Source organism: Marmota monax, unplaced genomic scaffold (genome assembly GCF_021218885.2).
Source record: "Marmota monax isolate L192 unplaced genomic scaffold, Marmota_monax_Labrador192_F-V1.1 WCK01_AAM20220418_F8-fsc00021, whole genome shotgun sequence".
Classification (NCBI taxonomy): Eukaryota; Metazoa; Chordata; class Mammalia; order Rodentia; family Sciuridae; genus Marmota; species Marmota monax.
Window position 1 is genome coordinate 27,144,786 of NW_026695228.1, and position 20,916 is coordinate 27,165,701.

The window sequence follows — 20,916 nt, forward strand, 5'->3', positions numbered from 1 at the left end:
ATATTAGTCTTTTTTTTTTTCTTCCATGCTGGGGGGCAAACCTAGGGCCCTGTGCACACCTAAGCATGCACTCTACCAGTGAATTACATCCCAAGCTCATAGCAGAATCATCTTCTGAAAACAAAATTTAAGATTATATAAATTCATTAAAAAAGGCCTGTCCTCAGGAGAATGGGGTAAGGAGAATGGTTTTACTATTAGCTTATATATTTATAAGCTGATTTGAAATTAAAGAACACCTTGTTAGATCTGTCATGTAATTTTTAAAAATTTTTAAAAATATAAAATATTTAAAATATTTTTGTGGGGTTGGGGACGTGGCTCAAGCGATAGCACGCTCGCCTGGCATGCGTGTGGCCTGGGTTCGATCTTCAGCACCACATACAAACAAAGATGTTGTGTCCGCCGAAAAAACTAAGAAATAAATATTAAAAAAATTCTCTCAAAAAAAAAAAAATATTTTTGTTTTGAGCTGGATTCGGTGGCATCTGCCTATATAATCCCAGCAGCTCAGAGGCTGAGGTAGGAGGATTGCAAGTTCAAAGCCAGCCTCAGGAACTTAGCAAGACCCTCAGCAACTTAGTGAGACCCTGTCTCAAAACAAAAAATAAAAGGGGCTGGGGATGTGGCTCAGTGGTTAAGTTTTTTTTTTTTTGGGGGGGGGGTGGTGGTACTGGAGACTGAATCCAGGGCTCTGTACCACTGAGCTATACTCCCAGACCTTTTTTTTTTTTTTAATATTTTTTAGTTGTTGATGGACCTTTATTTATTTGTATATGGTGCTGAGAATCGAACCCAGTGCCTCACACATGCTAGGCAAGCACTCTTCCACTGAGCTACAACCCCAGCCCCCCAGACCTTTTAAATATTTATTATTTTTTTTTTAGTTGTAGTTGAACACAATACCTTTATTTTATTTATTTATTTTTATATGGTGCTGAGGATAGAATGTAGGGCCTCGCACATGCTAGGCGAGTGCTCTACCGCTGAACCACAATCACGGCCCTCTCCCCAAGCCTTTTTATATTTTATTTATAGACAGGGCTTTACTGAGTTGCTCAGGGCCTTGCTAAATGGCTGAGGCTGGTTTTAAACTTCAGTCCTCATGTCTCAACATTCTAAGCTGCTGGGATATAGGCTCCCACCACTGCACCCAGCCCTTTTTATTTTGAGACAGGGTCTCACTACATTGCACAGGCTAGCCTCAACTTGCAATCTTTCTGCCTCAGCCTCCCAAGGCACTGGGATTATAGACATGTACCACCGGGCCCCTTTCAGAGAAGGAACCTGAGGATCAGAGCTATAACATCTGAATTGTTAAACCCTGTGCCACACTGCCTTGTTTTGTCCACTATGATCTCATTTTTGTCTTTAAAAGAATTGCCAGGAATTATGAATGCTTACACATGCTAATCTCATCGCTTTACAACATACCAGTGAAGTAGATATGAAATAATTCCAGTTTAGGAATAGGGATAGGGAAAAGAAGGCCATCTGTTTTCTATTGCTGTAACTGAACACCAGAGGCTGGGTAATCTGTAAACTAAGTTTATTCAGCTCTTGGTTTTGTTGTGAGGACCAGGGTTGAGGGGCCTTTTACGGGGTTCTGTAGAGTCTCCAGATAACAAGGAGTCAAAAGAGTTTTTGCAACAGACCCACTCTTGACATAACCCATTAATCCATGAATAGATTAATTAATCCAGGAAAACAGCCCTAATGATCTAATCACTTCTTAAATATCTCAGCTTATAATACATTGAAATGGAGATTAAATTTCAACATAAGTTTTGGTGGGGACATTCAAACCATAGCAAAGGCTTAGAGGGAGGTTAAGTAACTTGCCCAGGGTTATCAGATTGTTGGTGGCGGAGCTGATATTCCACCCATGGTTTGTCTGAATCTAGAGCCTGTATTACTAACATTACTACTAAATCTGACCTTATGTGGGAGCTCTATGGTCTATTAGGGTAACAAGACTCCCAGGGCCTCTTGCCTGCAGAGAACCACAATAAACCCCATAGCTCAGGGCTCCTAGTCAGCTCTGTCATTGATCCAGTCATTCCTAAGCTCTCATTAAGCAGCCATGTATTAACAGTAACGGACAGACGAAATCATAAGATAGCTCTCAAACATAGACGGCAACAAAGCAGTATCTAAGTCTTTATTAATGTGAGTTTTTAAAAACAAATATCCATACCAGTGTGAGAGGTGAGCTTGGGACAAGAGGCTAAGTCAGGGGGGAAGGAATTCTGCTCTATTGGTAATAAAGCTCCAGGTTCATCCCATCATGGATTTCATCTGAAGTAAAGTGTTAAGGAGTCTTCACTGGGGGTTCCATCACCATCCCTCATCTACTCACAGCTAGATCCAGGTGCCCTAAAGACTCAGTACAAAGCTAAGGAAGTCATTTTGGACTGGGTTAATTTTGACTGAGGGGGAAAAAAAACAATGAAAACTTTTTTTTTTTTTAAAGAAAGTTCAGAGAACCACAGTAAACTCCACAGCTCAAGGCTCCCACTCTGCATAACAGACTTGCCTGAGTTTCACCCCTCCTGACCTCCTATCTAACAGGTGGAGCTCAGTAATGTTGAACTTGAGTGACAAAGTCCTTCTAAGCCAAGTCAAACGAATTCACCAATAAACCACCCTCCTCCCCAATGAAATAATTCCGTAACAACTATTTTCTCAGTGCTTACCATGTACCATATTCTAAGTTAATACCTATGAGCTTAATATCAAACGTGCTTCAATACAGAACCAGAAAACCAGGAATGGGTATGTAGACTCTTCCTCAAGAAGTCACACAAAGGATACAGTCCCCAAGAGACACGTGGTCCTTAAAAATCGTGTACCTATGGAAATAGAGACCTTTCAGAAAAAAGCCTAGAAAACTCTTCCCCCTAGAGGCAGGCTGAGCCCAGCGCTCCCCCACCCAAACCCTTCTGGCCTAGTCCCCAGTCCAGCCGGCAGCCCCACCACTGCACTCACCACTTCTTAAGAACAATCTTGTTCCAACGGGTGCCAGTTTGAGCCGCGATCAGTTTCTTAAGGTCCCCGATGGTGTCATCGGTGCTGGACGCAGCGAAGTTAAGGCAAATGGAAGGGAGAGGTAGAACGAGGAAGATGACATTCTAGGGCTGAGTGCATTACACTCTGCCGGGAGCCCATCCGCCCGCTCTCCTGGGTTTAACTAGAACCACCCGACAACACAGACCGGGCTGCCTGCCTCACGCTAAGCACCCCCAGCGAGCACTGCCTCTCGGGCCGTCGGTGGATACTTGCACTTTACGCGGACTTTCTTCCCCAGACGGTCGTTGCAAACAACCTCGATCATCCTGACCGGAGCTACGCGGGGTGGGAGGGAGGACAGCGGTCAGGACTTCTGGGGCCTCTCAGGTCCCAGAAGGCCCATCGTACAAATCTCCTAGGTCCCAGCCCTAAGACCCCGGCCTGGGTCTTCTGCTCACCTCCTCTAACCCCTAGACCTGAGTCCTCTTGGGCCCCAAGTACCGCGTCCCAGGACCCGGGATCCCAGACAGCAGCGCTTCCGCCACTTCACGTAGCCTGAAGGCCAGGCCCCAAGGCTCCCGGATTCACCTCCCACCGACTCGCGGACCCTCGGCGGCGACTGCCGGCCGCTGCCCGCGACTCAGGGCTTCTCACTTGACCCGCTCACCTCGAGTCGCCTCGAACCTGAAGACGCCACAACCTCTCCGCTCGAGCGCGGAAGCCCAGCCGAAGTCGACGCTGGGAACCGGAAGCGGAAGTGCGAGACCGCAAGCGCCCTCCCTTGTGTTCCGGGTACCTGTTAGAGCTGGGTCGGGTTCTTCAGGGTTCCGGGCCCGTTTGGGTCCTGCGGTTCATCCCCGCGGCTTTAGGGTTCAGAAACTGGGTAGTCGGAAGCCTGAGGTAGGAACAGGGTAGCGGTGGGCACGGAGCCGGGGACGAGCTTACCGGAGTCAGAGGTCAGGGGCCGACGCCCAGCCCGTAGGAAGCCGTTGTTTAAAGCCCCTTCGCTGTGGGTAGACCCAGTCAGCTGGTGGAAACTCCAGAGGGTCCCCCGGCGGCCTCTGGATGACCTCCAGTGCCTGAGCGCGAGGAAGCCTCGCTACAGCGTTAGGGCCACCGGGCAGAGGGTGCCCAGCCCGGCAGTCGTCCTGTCCCCGCCCCCGCATTCAGAACTCATAACCTCTTGCTCACCCCCCACCTCTGTTCGTCGCGACTGCTCCGCGGAGTCACGGGTCACAGACTCCATCCCACAAGCGAAGCCCCATCCTGGAATGGAGACCCTGTCGCGCACTAGCAATGCCTACTAGGAAGCTGAAAACCGCACAATCGTAAAATCTTTTGCTTTTGTGTTTTCCAGGAGCATTTTGTGTCTTATTCAAGGGTCATGAGGGCTGGTGGGACAGGACCCCCACCCCCCAAATTCAACCAGCTTCTGCCAGTGGACCTGATAGATAATTCCTTTTCAGCAGACAAAATTCTGAGCCTAAATTGATTCATTCTGAGAGGAAGCCACCGCTTTTCAACCTACTCAATCCACCTTCTCAAACTAGAATGTGAGATTAGGTAGAAGCTGAGAGGCCATCCTATGGAAACTGCAGATTCTATGTGCTCTGGTTTGGATATGATTAGAGAGTGTCTTCCAAGGATTGTTGGAAATTTGGTCCCCGGTGTGGTGATGTTGGGAAGTGGTGGAACCTTTAAAAGGTGGAGCCCAGTGGGAGGTGATTAGGTTATTGGAGGTAGTAATGCTAGTCTAGAAGAGTATGTTAGTTCCCTTCAGAGTGGACTGTTATGAAAGAGTGAGCCTATCCAGGTATGTTGAGACATTCTTATAATCCCAATTACTTGAGAGGCCAAGACAGAAAGATCACAAATTCAAGGCCAGCCTGGCAATTTAGTGAGGCCCTGCCTCAAAATAAAGAAGGCTGAGGCTAGTGGCAGTGGCTCTTGGCTGTAATCCCAGCAACTCAGGAGGCTGAGACAGGAGGATCAAAAGTTCGAGGCCAGCCTCAGCACCTTAAGCAACTTAGTAAGACTCTGTCTCAAAATTAAAAGAACTAGGGATATAGCTCAGTGGTAAACTGCCCCTGGATTCCATCCCTAGTATGAAAAAAAAAGTGGGGGGAGGACTAGTGGTAGAGCACTTGCCTAGCATGGATAAGGCCTTGGGTTCAATCCCCAGTACCACCAAGGAAATAAAACCAACCAACAAAAAACAACCCGCAATGTGATAGCATCATATATATATATAAAATACAGGCATGGTAGTACATACCTCCACACTGCTTGGGAGGCCAGGTTGGGAAGATCACTTAAGCCCTGGAGTTTGAGATAAGTCTGGGCAATTTAACAACCCCCCTTCCTCCCCCAAAAAAAGAGTTTGCAGAAGAATGGATAGATTAAGAGAAACTGGAAGTTTGAGGGTAAGGTAAGGGGATTGATACATCTGGAGAAGTTTGAAAGCAACATGTCTTTGTGTTCACATAGAAATACTGGGTTACACAGGTCTTTGACAGTCCTTATCACTAGATGGTGGAATTGCTGAGAGTCTGATTTTCTTTTTAATACTTTTTGGTGTTTTACAGATTTTTAACATGAACACATTTTATTTTATTTTTTTAAAATATTTATTTATTTATTTTAGTTTTCGGCGGACACATCTTTGTATGTGGTGCTGAGGATCGAACCTGGGCCGCACGCATGCCAGGTGAGCACGCTACCGCTTGAGCCACATCCCCAGCCCTTTATTTTATTTTATAAGAGTAAATTTTTCTATGTGTTTATTTTGAAGATCACTCAAAGGGTTTGGGATATAGCGTCAGTGGCAAAGTGCTTGCCTATCAGACATGAGGCCCTGGATTCAATCCCCAACACCACACACACACAAAAAAAATACAGGTCACTGAAGCTGTTGTCATGCTGAGCTGTGGGCTGGGGCAATAGTAAGTGGGGACTGCTGCGATGAGAAGAGGAACATCAAGCCTGGGATTGATGAGGGCTTGGGCTCCATGGGGACAGGTGAGGGTCTACTGGGGGACTAGGCCATCCTGGGGAGTGGGTGTGGGCAATGGGAAGTCCCTGAATGAGACTGCCACAACTGCAGAACTCCTTCCCTGGACCGAAGTGGTATGACAGGCACCCCAAGAGACAGTGGGTCTCCTAGTGTGACTCCTCCCCAAATCTTGGTAATGCTAATTCTGGGCTGCCTGTGCAGGGACCTGGCTGCAACTGCCCTTTGAGGCAACTCCATCGTGCTGTCTGTCAGAGCTACTCCTTCTGGGGGAGTTGGATATTTCTCAGAAGGTGGAGACTGGCTCATGACCCAGGGAGCAAGTTGGGCAGGCCCCTGATACCCTTGTTTCCTCGTTTCTGATCCAGAAGGAAGTTATACATGTGTTTCTTTACCTGACCTACCTTCCTCCCCTTCATCCCCATGAGCTGGTGGTCCAGTAGATGGTTTTTAGGACCCCCTATACCTGAGCCAGGGGCATAGTTGCTTGGGTTCTGCCAAACAAAAAGGCAATGCCCCACCCACAATTCACCAGAAGTAAAATAATCTTAGGGATGAAGAAGGTCCCTTTCCCAAACATCTGAGTATCTCTGCAAGTCTTAATGATACAGCAGTGAACAAAATCAATGCCATAGTTAGGATTTTTTATTCTTTGCTTTTTTTTGGGGTGGGCGATACTGGGGATTGAATTCAGGGACACTCAGCCATTGAGCCACATTTCTAGCCCTATTTTGTATTTTATTTAGAGACAGGATCTCTCTGAGTTGCTTAGCGCCTCGCTTTTCCTGAAGCTGGCTTTGAACTTGAGATCCTTTCTCTGCCGCTGGGATTATTGGCAAGTGCCACTGCGCCTGGCTTTTGGCTTTTTTTTTTTTTTTTTTTAAAGCAGTGCTGGGGAATTACCACCACAGAGTACTGTGATAATGGCAGAGGCTCAGCACCAGAAGGTTCTGGCCCTGCAGTTCTAGCAAGTGATTCGACCTCTAAGCTTCAGCTTCCACCTGGTAGTATCAACCACCATGGTTATGGAAATAAAGTGAGCTGATACTGGTAAAAACACTCAAACAGAACGAGCACTCAGCAGAAAAGTACAGCTATTTTGTACTTTTATTACTTTTTCTTAACCAATAAGCTAAGCAAAGGAGTTGTAATTTTCAGTGTTCCAGGTCCAGAGAAGAGCCTCAAGCTTTTTAGTTAGCAATGCTTTTGGCTTCAACTAACAGAAAGCTTACAGTTGCTTAAACTGATTATTTTTCTCATAACAAAAATTCTGGAAATAGGGAGCACCTGAAGCAGCAACTCAGGGATATCTGAGGTTTTCTTTGTGCATTTCTTTTGGTCTTTCCCTCCACAATCACAAGAGTGATTGCCAAAACATGAAGTATTTTATCTGTACTCTTGTTTGAAGAAAAATATCAAAGGGGTTTGTAGTATAAATACACATTTGTGGGCTGGGGCTGTAGCTCAGAGGCAGAGTGCTTGCCTAGCATGCGAGAAGCACTGGGTTCGATCCTTAGCACCACATAAAAAATAAATAAAATAAAGACATGCTTTCCATCTACAACTACAAATTTTTTTTAAAAAAATACACATTTGGAACTTATTTTTTTTAAAGGTATTACTTGCACAAGGTAGAAAATGTGAGCAGCATAAAAGGCAATACAGCAGCACATGGTCCCCTAACCCTCCCACAGCAAATGCCATTAAAATTTTGTTTCCTAAAAACAAGTCTCTGCATCCTCAAATGTGTGATCGGGAGCCTCCTAAGAAAATGATAAATCTTTCAGACACCATAATACATTTCAATAAGAAATAGACTTTGTATTTTCAAGCACTGTACAACATTTCAGATTATGTCCGAGGTTTGATAAACAACTTGTTTTCCACACAGGGCTTTTTTTCCTTTTCTTTTCTTTTTTCTTTTTTTGGTCACAGTGGGGATTAAACCCAAGGTTTTGCAAGTGCTAGACATGTGCTGTACCCCTGAGTCACATGAGCAGCCAAGCCCCCTTACAGGCCTTTATGTATAAAGTAAAAGACATAATAGTTTGCATTTTATTGAAAGAATGTGAATCCATGTGTGTGTATATCAAACTATACACACTGCTTTTGTTTTTATTATTATTTTTATTTGTGTTACTGGGAATTGAACTCAGGGCCTTGCCCATACTAAGCACTCAGCTACACCCCTAGTCACTCCAGTTTTTAATTTAATTTTATTTTTCTAGTACTGGGGATCAAACCCAGGGGCCCTCTACCACTGGGCTAAATCCCCAATCCTTTTTAGTTTTGTTTTGAGACAAGGTCTCACTAAGTTGCCCAGTATGGCTCTGAACTTGTGTCTCCCTGTCTCAGTCTCTTGAATTGCTGGGATTATAGTAGTGCACACCTTGTGCCTGGCTGAAAAGGTCCATTTCTAACATAATGACAGCACTGTTATTGATCTTGGACATTTTGAGAACCACCACAGTAAGTTACAATCTCTTTAGGGCAGGGACTATATTATTTCCCACTGTATTCAGAGTTAACATCACTAACCTTGCAACACAGTAAGTCCCTGAGAGGCTACAGGAATGATGGCAATCCTAGGTTCTGGTAGTTCTCCAGCATCATATCACTATACATAACATCATGTACAGGTTTCTCTGAATTAGATCCAGGAAACTCCACTCCTTCTGCATGAAGTCCACAGCCACAACATCAAAGCTGTGAGCATCTTCACCAACATTTATAGGAGAACGAGGAAGTGGGACCCAATGCCTACACAGGGTCTCAAGGTCTTCAATTATCTACAATCTCCCTTATCTGAATTCAAAAACTCTTTTTTTTTTAAGAGAGAGAGAGATAATTTTTTAACATTTATTTTTTAGTTTTCGGTGGACACAACATCTTTATTTTAATGTGGTGCTGAGGATCGAACCCAGCGCCCCGCGCATGCCAGGCGAGCGCGTTACCGCTTGAGCCACATCTCCATCCCTAAATTCACACACTCTTTATCTAACTTTGCACATTCTTTTATTTATTTATTTATTTTAAATTTTTTTTAGAGAATTTTTTTAAATATTTATTTTTTTTTAGTTTCCTGCCGCAGTCCGGCTGCAGCAAACTGAGGGGAGGGGTGACGAACAACTTGTGTACATTGATACAGCAGGAGTGGTAGCCATTTATTGCAGGACAGGAGCAGTATTTATACATTCCACACAGCTTATCTAATTAGCATAAACTAGATACATCAGTCAACCAATAAGGAATCTCCACACTTAATGGCTCCCTGGTGTTACTTCACAAACCACTCCCTCTGGCATTTTGCCAGGCGCCATCCAGACTTGTTTACAGACCCTAACATTTCTCTGGCAAAATGCCAGGCGCCATCCTGACTTGTTTACAGACTCTAACAGTTTCCAGCGGACACAACATCTTTGTTTGAATGTGGTACTGAGGATGGAACCCGGGCTGCAGGCATGGCAGGTGAGCACGCTACCACTTGAGCCACATCCCCATCCCAACTTCGAACATTCTTAATCTTATCAAGTCATGTGGCACTTCTTGAATATAAATTTATCTCATCATAACGAGGCTAGCAAAATCTTGTCTCATTTCCCTTTGAGTTCACTGCTCAGGACATTCCAATATTGGGAATCGAACCTAGAGCCTCGGGTATGCCAGACGGGCGTGCTGCTACTGAACTTCATCTCCTGACACGGAGATTTTTTTTTAGACATGGTCTCCTACGTTGCCTAGGGTGGCCTTGAACTTCCAATTCCCTTGCCTCAGCCGTCCAGGTCCCTGGGATCAGCGGCGTGGACCACCGCCTCAGGCTTCAGGCTGCATTAAGTGAAGAAGCACAGACACCTCAGCCAGGTACTCCGCTTGTGGCCACACCCCGTCGCCTCGCCCGATCCCTGCCCTGCCCTCCAGGCTGGGTCCTGGTCCTTCTTCCCGCCCACCAACCACACCTTCTGGCTTGAGCTTCCTTCCCGGTCCCACCCTTGGGCCTGGGCCCGTCCCAACCCGGTGCCGTCTTCCAGGCTTCTTCTTGAGATCTTTTTCCCTTTTCTTTTTCCCTGGACTGAACCCAGGGACTTGCGCTTGCTGGGCTACATTCCTAGCCCCAAGCTTGGTCCCTGTCCCCTTCCGAACCAGGCTTTCTGGGCTAGGTCCACGCCTGGGTACACGCTCTTCCGCCCACTCCCCGCCCACTCCCCGCCTTTATTCCCAGCCCAGCCTCCGTCCTGGCCACGCCCCCAATTGGTTCCCGCCCAAACCACGCCTTCCGGGCTTGGTCCTCGTCCCGGCCCCGCCCCTGGGCCTCACCCAGCCCCTGCGACACCGCCCAGGCTGGGTCTTAGTCTCTAGCCCGGCCCCCGGGCAGGTCTGGTCTCGAGGTGGTCCGGTCCTGGAACCTGACCACATCCTTGCGAGAGGAAAGCGGGAGGTCCCGCCGGGTGCTGGAAGTCCGGCTGCCGCCCCTCCCGCCGCCTAGGCATTCCCGAGGGAATCCCGACTTCGCTTTGACCGGAAGCGGAAGTACGTGGCGGCGGGATCATGGTGACTCTTACTGACCTGCCGGATTCGGTGCTGCTGGAAATCTTCTCTTACCTCCCGGTCCGGGACCGGATCCGCATCTCCAGGTGCGGCCCCTCTCCTCGGGGGAAAGAGCCGGGCAGGGGGCGCACCCGGAGATGCGGCTCCGGCCCCAGCGGGGCCGGGGTCGTTCTAACGGCGAGTCCCCTCCCCCAGGGTCTGTCACCGCTGGAAGAGGCTGGTGGACGACCGGTGGCTGTGGCGACATGTCGACTTGACGCTCTACACGGTACGCGGGGTCGGTGGCGCGGGCCAGGGCTTCGTCTGGATTGGTTGGACCCGAGGACCAGCCTTCCCACCCTGGGACGGTGTGTCAGGAACTGCAAGAACTGGCCCTTGGTCAGCGCAGGCCTGGGATTTCCAGTCAGGCAGTGTGGGCCCGTCTCAGGGCCTCAGTGTCCCCGTCCTAGATCCCTGCGGGACCGGCGCGCGTGCTGAGTCCACGCGAGGCCCGTGGTCAGTCCCAGCCCCTAAAAGAAAAGCTCGGTCGTGGGGCCGCGGTGCGGAGAAGGGGCTTGCAGCAGTGCCTGGCCCTCCTCGGCACCCAGGAAATGCTGGTCTGTGATGACATTGTCAGACGCTGATACCAGTTTTTTGTAGCGAAATTATTTTCCCGAGTCAACTGATTTTCTGAATAAAATTCCTGAGTAGTACGACCAAACCATTTCCACTTTCTCTCATTTGCATTTTATTTTCTTTGTGTTTATTATGAAATATTTCAACTATCCAGAAGTGTATGGAGGGTGATATTACAACCATGTCTTTACCACCTAAATTTTTTTTTTTTTTTTTTTTGGCTATACTGGGGACGGAACCCAGGGCTTGCTTGTGTTAGGTGACCACTCTAGCACTAAGCTGTATCCGCCACCCTGTTTCTTTTCTTCTCTCATTGTTTTTTCTTTTCCCCCTTGGTCCGACTGAGGAGTGAACCCAGGACCCCTCTACCACTGAGTTACTCTCCCGGCTCTTCTTATTTTTTGTTTTGACATAGGTTCTGGATAAGTTGCTGAGGCTGGCTTGGAATTTGTGATCCTTTTGCTTCAGCCTCCAGTCGCTGGGATTACAGGCCTGTGCTGCCGATTTCCGTGGTCTTTTTAACGTTTTATTTTTGAGAAAGGATCTCACCAAGTTACCCATGCTGCCCTGGGACTTTCAATTCTATTCGCTCAGCCTCCCAAGTAGTGAGGATTGCAGATGTGTGCCACTGTGGGGCAGATCTAACCTAAACTTTGTTTTATTTACTGCACATCATACGTGTGACAGACACCTGTGTGTATATGTAAACACACAATATACGTGTACACAGTAAAACATTTATAGGTCTACTTGTTGTCTTATCCTTTTTATAAGTAGCCAGTATTATAAAGAAGATTTGTAACCTTACTTTCACATCATTTCATACGTGTGTTCATAAGCAGTATATAGTATAGTGAATGAATTTCTGAACAATTTCCTATTTAAATAATGCTGTTTTTTTTAGCACATAGAAATCAAGTTCATTCCTTTTAACTTATGTATCCATTTTCCTGTTAATAGATGTTTAGATTATTTCCAATAATCTAAATAGTTAAAATCAGTTTCTCAAACTTTACTGTGTATATGAATCACTTGGGGTTCTTATTAAAATGGTTAATGGGGTCCTAACCTCTCCATTTCTACTCCAGGTATTGTCCTCATTCTGGAAATCTTCTCTTACCTCCCGGTCCGGGACCTGATCCGCATCTCCAGGTGCGGCCCCTCTCCTCAGGGGAAGACACTTTGGTTAACAAGAATAGCCTTGTGATTGTCTTCTTCTTTTTCTTCCCCCCCCCCCCCAGGGATTGAACCCATTGAGCAACATCCAGCCCTTTTAAAAAAATTTTTATTTAGAGACAGAGTCTCACTAAGTTGCTTAGAGCCTCACTAAGTTCCTGAGGCTGGCTTTGAACTTGTGATCCACCTGCCTCAGCCTTCCAAGCTGCTGGGATTATAAGCATGTGCCACTGCGCCCAGTGATTGTCTTCTTTTTTCCAGGTGAACTTACACTGAAACCTGGAAGTGCACTTTCTGAGGAGTAAGATCATTTAGACTTTACCATATTCAGTTCTTAATCCAACATTTCAAAATCAGAAAGCTTGCAAAGTGAAGCCAGGCTTGTTCAAGCACACCTGTGGAATCAGCTACTCAAGAGGCTGAGGTTAGAGGATTACTTGAGTCCACAAGTTTGAGATCAGCCTGGGCAACATAGCAAGATCTCATCTTTAAAAACAGTAATGCCGGGGCAGTGTTGCACACCTGTAATCACTGAGGCAGGAGGATTGTGAGTTCAAAGCCAGCCTCAGCAGCTTGGCGAGGCATTAAGCAACTCAGTGAGACCCTGTCTCTAATAAAATATTTAAAAAGAGGTGGGGATGTGTCTTAGTGGTTAAGTGCTCATGGTTCAATCCCCAGTACCAAAAACAAACAAACAAAAAAACCCCAACAACAAAAACACTTGGAAAGTGAAAAGGTTTTTTTTTTTTTTCCAAACCAGGTACAAATTTATTTGGTAATAAAATCTTCCCCAACCTGGCATAAAGCTATCAATACCCCTTTTCTTTTCCTACTCAAAGTGTTTTCCATGATGTTTCTTTTTTTCTTTTTTAATATTTATTTTTTTTATTTATTTCTTTGTTTGTATATGGTGCTGAGGATCGAACCCGGGCCGCACGCATGCCAGGCGAGTGCGCTACCGCTTGAGCCATATCCCCAGCCCCCATGATGTTTCATAAGAGATTATGACCCATGGGCTGGGGTCCTAGCTCAGTGGTAGAGCACTTGCCTACCATGTATGAGGCATTGGTTTCAATGATCAACATCATATATAAATAAATAAATAAAAAGTCCATTGACAACTAAAAAAAATTTTTTTTTTTAAAAAAAGAGATTATGACCCTATAGAAAAATTGTTTTCATTGAGATCAACAGTTTTTGAGACCTGATGTTGCTATGTTGTCCAGCCTGGTCTTGACTCCTGAGCTCAAATGACCTTTCCACCTTAGCCTTCTGAGTAGCTGGGACTATAGGCATATAATCCCAAACCTGTTTTTTTGTTTGTTTGTTTTTATTGTTGTTGTTTGGTGGTTTTGGGAGTTGAATCCAGGGCCTAAGTCATGCTAGACAAGTGCTCTACCACTGAACTATACCCCCAACCCTAAAATCAACTTTTTAAAAACCATTTTATAATAAATACATAAAAGTTGAGAGAATAGCATAGAGAATCCCAAATACCCAACCTTAAAGTTTAATTACATTTATTACCTGTTTATCCATTTGTGCATCTATCTATTCAGTGCTTTCTCAGTCCATGAATCCATCTTATTATTTTTAAAATTCGTTCAAGTAAGTTGCAGGACTTCAGTCTACTAAACATTTTTAGCACACCTGCTATTTGCTGGAAATGAGCATTTGTTTATAGTTTTCCTTTTATGTTGTTTGAATGAGGTTTAGCTGTGTTGTTCAGATTGCCCTCAAACTCTTGGACTCAAGCAATTCACCTGCCTCTGCCTCCTAAGTAGCTGGGATCACAGGTGCATCACCATACCAACCCCCCCCCCTTTTTTTTTTTTGGAGGTGTATTTACCAGTGAAAGATAATTTTTAAGAAATTATGCAAGTCATGAATGATTCTTCTGGTAAATACACTGAAATTGCTACAGGCAGAGCTAAGCTGTTGAGAGTTGTCTCTGTTAACCCCTTCCCCAGAGTCATCACTATTATTGCTCTGGAGTATTTCCCCCTCTCCCATCTTTTATGCATTTACAATGTACATTTTGCTTTTACAGTGCAGTGATTATAAGATCCAGATCAGGTTTTGGAGTCAGGCTGTACTGGAATCCTAACTTGATTCCCCCTGCCCCACCCTTTTGTTCTTTCTTTTGCATGTGTGTAGCTGAAACTGGAACTCAGGGTCTTACACATGCTAGGCAAGTGCTCTACCACTGAACTGTACCCCAGATTGGTGGGTACATTTTAACAAATGAAAGCATTAGGTTTTTTTTTTTTTTGATAAAACATGCATGATTCAAAATGCAAAGTAGCAAAAATTCATGTCTCCTTAAGGCCTTAATTAAGGTCTGCTCTCTATTTCTCTCCCTCACCTTACCTTGTTCTTTCTGCCAGAGGCAGCAGATGTTGCTATTTGCTTGCTTGCCTGTGTGCAGGGGGGTGGTGGGGAAATGGAGTTTGGGGGGGGGTATGGGGATTGAATCCAGGGATGCTCTGTCACTGAACTATACCCCAGCCCTTTTAAAATTTTTTAAAATTTTGGCTGGGCATAGGGGCACACACCTATAATTTTAGCAACTCCAGAGGCTGAGGCAGGAGGATGGAAAGTTTGAGGCCAGCCTCAGCAACTTATCAAGATCTTGTCTCAAAATAAAAAATAAAAATAATATCTCATAAGTAAAGTTTTCCTGGGTCCAATCCCCAGTACCATAATTTGTTTTTTTTAGTTTGTTTGTTTGAGACAAGAGTCTCACTAAATTTTCTCTCTATACTCTTGCCTCAGCCTCCTGAGCTTCTGAGATTAAAAGCATGTGCCACTGCTCCAGGTTCCTGTTTGCTTTTGTATCCTAGGAACACAAACACATAAACAGTTGTTCCATGGTATCTGCTAGGGATTGGTTCTAGGATCCCCTCAGATTCCAAATTTCTTAGATGTTCAAGTCCCTTTTTTAAAAAAATGGTGTATGGGGCTCAGTGGCAGAGAGCTTGCCTAGCATGTATGAGGCACTGGGTTTGATCCTTAGCACCCCATAAAAAGTAAACAAAATAAAGGCATGCTGTCCATTTATAACTGCAAAACATTTTTTTTTAATGGTGTAGCATTTGCATAGAATCAATGCATATCCTCCTATAGATTTTCTTTCTTTTTCTTTTTTCTTTTTTTGGTACCGGGTATTAAATTTGGAGACATTGAAAATGTACAGTCTAGTTTTTTTTTTTTTTGTCATCATTCCCTAAACAATACAGTATAACAATTAATTTCTAGCATTCACATTCTATAGTTATAATAAGTCATTCAGAGATGATTTAAATTCCATAGGAGGGCTGGGGTTGTAGCTCAGTGGTAGAGCGCTTGCCTCACACGTGTGCAGCACTGGGTTCAATCCTCAGCACCACATAAAAATAAGTAAATAAAGATCAACTAAAAAAAATATATTTCAAAAAAATTTCCATAGGAGCTGGGCACAGTGGCTCATGCCTGTAATCTCAGCAGCTCAGGAGGCTGACGTAGGAGGATTGAAAGTTCAAGGACAGCCTCACCAACTTAGTGAGGCCCTGTCTCAAAATATAAAAAGGGCTGGAGATGTAGCTTTTCTTCCCATGGTTACAGAGCGTCAACTGTGTTCTTTCAAAACAAAACAGGTGTTAGTGGTTTCCTGCATTCTATATTTCTGAAAAAACTACCATATTGCTTCCCAAAGAAGTTTCCACAGCAGATCATGAGAAAAGCTGCCTCTCAGCATCCTGACTCACATTTGATGTTGTGAAACTTAAAGAGTTTTCTTAAATATTATCTTTCAAATAAAAATTAACTTTGTCAGGGTTGGGGTTGTGGCTCAGTGATAGAGTGCTTTCCTTGCATGTATGAAGCACTGGGTTCAATCCTTAGCACCACATAAACAATAAAAATAAATAATAAAGTTATAAAAAATTAACTTTGTCCATTGGCTTTTTGCCCATTTCAAATTTTGCTAACCATAGCTTCTACCCTTGTGAGGTTCTGGTTAGTAGCCAGTATTTCTAACGAGTTAGTTTCCAGGGACCCGACTTGCTGGTCTAAATTTGGCCGAGAATTTTGGTATTTTTTGTTTGTTTGGTTTTGGTACTGGGGCTTTAGCCTGAGGCACTTTTCCACTGAGCCACATCCCAAAATCTTTTGAGACAGGCTCTTTAAGTTGCTGTAATTTTTAGAGCATTATAGTTATACCTAGTAATTGGGTTCTTTGGACAAAATCATGCATGCATGGGGCTGGGGTTATGGTTCAGTGGTAGAGCGCTTGCCTAGCACGTATGAAGCACTGGGTTCGATCCTCAGAACCACATAAAATAAATAACGGTATTGTGTCTATCTACAACTAAAAAAAAATCATGCATGAATGGATTTTGATTTATTCCATTTCAGTCCGTGGTGCCCATCACTTTCCTACCCTTCCTCCCTCCCCCATTCTTCTTCCTCTGCCCTACAAATCTTCCATTTACTTATTTATTTTTTATTTATTTATTTTCGGTACAGGGGATTATACCCAGGGGTGCTCAACCACTGAGCCACATCCCCAATCCTTTTTATATTTTATTAGAGACAGGTTTCGCTGAGTTGCTAAGGGCCTTGCTACTTGCTGAGGCTGCCTTTGAACTTGCAGTCCTCCTGTCTCAGCCTCCCTTGCCCCTGGGATTATAGGCATATGGCACTGCACCTGGCTATTTATTTATTTTTAAAATATTTTTTTTAGTTGTAGAGGGACACAATATCTTTATTTTATTTATTTATTTTTACCTGGCGCTGAGGATTGAATCCAGCGCCTCATGCGTGTGAGGCAAGCACTCTACCACTGAGCTACAACCCCAGGCCCTATTTATTTATTTTTGATTGGTGCTTTTGACATATACATAAAGGTGGAATTTTTTATGGTATATTTTTACTTGCACATGACATGAGTTGTTAGATTCATTCCACATTTCCTTCCCTTTCCCATACGTCCTCCCTCTCTCTCAATCTCCTCTATTCCACTGATCCTCCCTGTATCACCACTGATATCTAATCCACCCCATTTCCCCCCTTATTTTGCTTTAGCTTCTGCATATGAGAGAACATTCCACCCTTGATTTTCTGAGTCTAGCTTATTTCACTGAGCATGTCGTTCTCCAGTTCCATCCACTGTTAAATGCCAAAATTTCATTCTTTATGGCTTCGAAGGACTCCATTGTGTATATGTACCACATTTTTTAATCCATTCATCTATTGATGGAGCATCTTGGCTGGTTCCATAATTTTAGCCACAAAGATTTGATTCCTATGTCAAAAGTAGTCAACAAAATTTATACCCAGTAGACTGGGTATGAAGCTGGTAGAGCATGTGCTTAGCATGCACAAGGCCCTGGATCTAATACCCAGAACCATAGATAGATTATATGCTATACATTTCCTTTTTTTTTAAATCTGCATAATGCTAGGAATTGAATCCAGGGCCTCATGCTTGCCAGACGAGTTGCTCTACCACTGAGCTACACTGAAGTCAATTTCTTTTTAAAGTAATATGTACATACAATGAAGTGAACTGGGTTTTCAATTGTATTTTGTTTTATTTCTTTCCACTGTACTGGGAATAAACCTAGGACCTCGAACTTACTGGGCAAGCACTCTACACTTGAGTTACATACACCCCCAGACCTTTTTTTAAACTTTTACTTTAAGACAGGGTTTCACTGAGTTTCCCAGGCTGGCCTTGAACTTGAGATCCTCTTGCCTCACCCTCCCAAGGAGTTAGGATAAGGGGTGTACTACCCCACCTGGCTCTGCTTGTGTTCTGTTAATTTCCCAGGGTCAGGCAGCTCTGATTGTTACTAGGCTGTGACTGTTTTTAATCATTTTTTTTTTTTTAACCTAGACCTAATTTACTCTGGGTAATTTTTAGCCTTTTTTTTTTTTCCAGCTTTATTCTCTGTGGTTTCTCTCTCCCAGAGGTGGTTATGAAGAAAGGCTTATAGAGGGGTGGTTCATTTTGTTTCCCTGCTCCATCTGTTCTGATCTATTTGGACCCACCCCCACCCCAAGACACACACACACACACACACAAACGCTGGACTTTAGCAGTCAGAATGGTGAAGTCAGACCCTCCTGCTGTTCCTGGGGAGGAGGCTAATGTGGAAGGGCAGAAACCCAGGGAAACACCCAAACCCCTGCCACAAGTAGTCAGGGGCCTTGGGAACCCTGTACCTCTCACCCAGTCACCCCAACCTCTGCCTCTTACAGATGCGGCCTAAAGTTATGTGGCACCTTCTTCGCCGATACATGGCATCTCGGCTCCATTCCCTGCGGATGGGTGGCTACCTCTTCTCCGGCTCTCAGGCCCCCCAGTTGTCCCCTGCCCTGTTGAAAGCCCTGGGCCAGAAGTGCCCCAACCTGAAGCGCCTCTGCCTGCACGTGGCTGACCTGAGCATGGTACCCATCACCAGCCTGCCCTGCACCCTGAGGACCCTGGAGCTGCACAGCTGTGAGATCTCCATGGCCTGGCTCCTTAAGGAGCAGGACCCCACCGTGCTGCCCCTGCTCGAATGCATCGTGCTGGACCGTGTCCCTGCCTTCCGTGACGAGCACCTGCAGGGCCTGACACGTTTCCGGGCCCTGCGCTCGCTGGTGCTAGGTGGCACCTACCGTGTGACCCAGACGGGGCTGGATACCAGCCTGCAGGAGCTCAGCTACCTGCAGAGGTTCGAGATGCTAGGTTGCACCCTCTCAGCCGACAGCACCCTGCTGGCCATCAGCCGCCACCTCCGAGGTGTGCGTAAGATCCGGCTGACCGTTGGGGGCCTCTCTGCTCCTGGCCTGGCTGTCCTGGAAGGAATGCCAGCCCTGGAGAGTCTGTGCTTACAGGGCCCCCTCATCACCCCAGAAATGCCCACTCCAGCTGAAATTGTTTCCTCCTGCCTCACCATGCCCAAACTCAGAGTGCTTGAGCTGCAGGGGCTGGGCTGGGAGGGTCAGGAGGCTGAGAGGATCCTGTGTAAGGGGCTGCCCCACTGTATGGTCATTGTTAGGGCCTGCCCCAAAGAGTCCATGGACTGGTGGATGTAACTGTGCCACTGTCCCAGCTTTCATAGTTGATGAAAGCCCTTGATGAAAGACCCTCTGAGCAGCAAATTGAAGAGGGCAGCTTATGGGGCTTGAGGGAACTGAAGGTGACAGGAGGAGACAATGAAGGCCTTGGGCCTCCAGACAGTGGGAATCATTGGCCAGCTGTGTGGCCTCAGCCTCAGCAGCCTGCCTCTGGAGGCCCAGTTCCCACATCTACAAATAGAGATCCGAGCTACCTCAGGATTATGTTGCATAGCCTTACTCTGACAGCCCCCGCCCTCAGAAGCCCTTGATGAAGGCCATCCTCCAGGTCATCCTCAGAGTTGTCCTCACCACCAGATGGGTGGAATTAAGAGCTAGAAGGACCTGAGGGGCCAAGTCCCCGCAATGATACTGAAAAGACTATACATGTGTTCCCACACGCCTGTGCACCATTTCTATATCTACACACACACAGGAGGCACAGAGATCAAGGGCAGATGAGGCTTGCCATTCATAATCAAAATGTTCATGAAGGTTCTCAGTTGTATTTTCTGTATTTTCTACCTTTTCCAAGTTTTCCACAGCAGATATTATTTTGCTATTAAAGAAAAATAATGAATTTTTTTTTCAAGAAAGCATTCAGTTTATTCATTCCTTAAGCACCTCCTGTTTTGGCAGGCAACATTCTTGGTACTGGGGCCACAGCAGTGACCAAAACAAAAGTTCTTGTACAGCTCCAAGAGGAGAAGGCGGGGTGTGAACAGGTTCATGGAATAATTTTGGAGCCTCTGAGACAATTAACCAAGGTTATGTGATGGAGGCATGGGTGCTTGGTAGAGAGGGCAGGGTTGAGCCTCTTGGCAGAGATCTAAGTGGTAAACCAGCTGCAGAGAAAGCTGGGGAAAAAAGATCCTGAGGTGGGAAAAAACTTGGCATTTTCCAGTAATGGGAAGGAGGTCTGTGGGCGGAGTGAGCAGGGAGGAGAAAGCCAGGTTGGAGAGCAATGGGGGAAGGGCAGGCAGGGCCTCACAGGTGGCTCAGGTGTTAGGGTTTCGGTAAGTAACAACTCTTTTCCTGTCTTTTGAGTCAGAACCACTTGAAGGACGCAGGTGGTAAAAGCCTGAGCATTTGCTTGCCCATGAGATAAGTGTTACTTCTGAACCCTTCTGAACCGGGTCTGAGGGTGTGTGGCTAAGCCCCGGACTAGGGGCTCATCACCTGCCTGGAAGGCAGGGCCAGGACTGAGAGAAGAGGGCTGAGCTGGGTCTGCTGATTCCTTATTCTAAGCTCACCCATCAGAGGAGCTGGACATGTTTCTTCCTGCTATTCCCACTTGGATGGAATAGAAATTCCTTCTGTCTTGCCAGGATTGGGGTGTGGGTATGCCCCTGATGAGGCCATGGTTAGGGTCTTATTGTCCAAAGCTATGACCAAACCTAGCAGCTCTAGCCCAGGACGTTTGGGAGACAGGATTGAGCCAAGTTAGAGCACAGAGATTGGCATTTTCACAGCTG

At 45.7% G+C, this 20,916-nt stretch overlaps 2 protein-coding genes and 1 long non-coding RNA gene across 5 annotated transcripts; 1 reads left to right on the forward strand and 2 right to left on the reverse strand.

The window, feature by feature from the left end:
- Positions 1–2,147: 2,147 nt before the first annotated feature.
- Ubl5 (ubiquitin like 5) lies at positions 2,148–3,831 on the reverse strand. Its single transcript, XM_046437088.2, has 5 exons — positions 3,677–3,831; positions 3,279–3,345; positions 2,989–3,072; positions 2,815–2,852; positions 2,148–2,298 (listed from the first exon to the last, which is right to left on the reverse strand). Exons 2-5 carry the CDS (start codon positions 3,332–3,334, stop codon positions 2,255–2,257), a joined length of 222 nt encoding a protein of 73 aa, XP_046293044.1. The 5' UTR covers positions 3,335–3,345; positions 3,677–3,831; the 3' UTR covers positions 2,148–2,254.
- A 5,331-nt stretch (positions 3,832–9,162) lies between these two features.
- LOC131423890 (uncharacterized) lies at positions 9,163–10,465 on the reverse strand. The gene is made up of 2 exons (XR_009226025.1): positions 10,334–10,465; positions 9,163–9,844 (listed from the first exon to the last, which is right to left on the reverse strand). It is a non-coding gene; the product is annotated as an uncharacterized LOC131423890 (long non-coding RNA).
- A 46-nt stretch (positions 10,466–10,511) lies between these two features.
- On the forward strand, positions 10,512–20,029 carry Fbxl12 (F-box and leucine rich repeat protein 12). Of its 3 annotated transcripts, XM_046437086.2 has the most exons (4): positions 10,590–10,650; positions 10,760–10,832; positions 12,268–12,331; positions 18,599–20,029. In XM_046437086.2, the coding sequence occupies exon 4, from the start codon at positions 18,599–18,601 to the stop codon at positions 19,418–19,420; it is 822 nt and encodes a 273-aa protein (XP_046293042.1). In that variant the 5' UTR covers positions 10,590–10,650; positions 10,760–10,832; positions 12,268–12,331; the 3' UTR covers positions 19,421–20,029. The 3 variants fall into 3 exon arrangements, with proteins under 3 accessions (XP_046293040.1, XP_046293041.1, XP_046293042.1); XM_046437084.2 differs by lacking the exon at positions 12,268–12,331 and having other exon boundaries at positions 10,512–10,650; XM_046437085.2 differs by having other exon boundaries at positions 10,576–10,832.
- Positions 20,030–20,916: the final 887 nt, after the last annotated feature.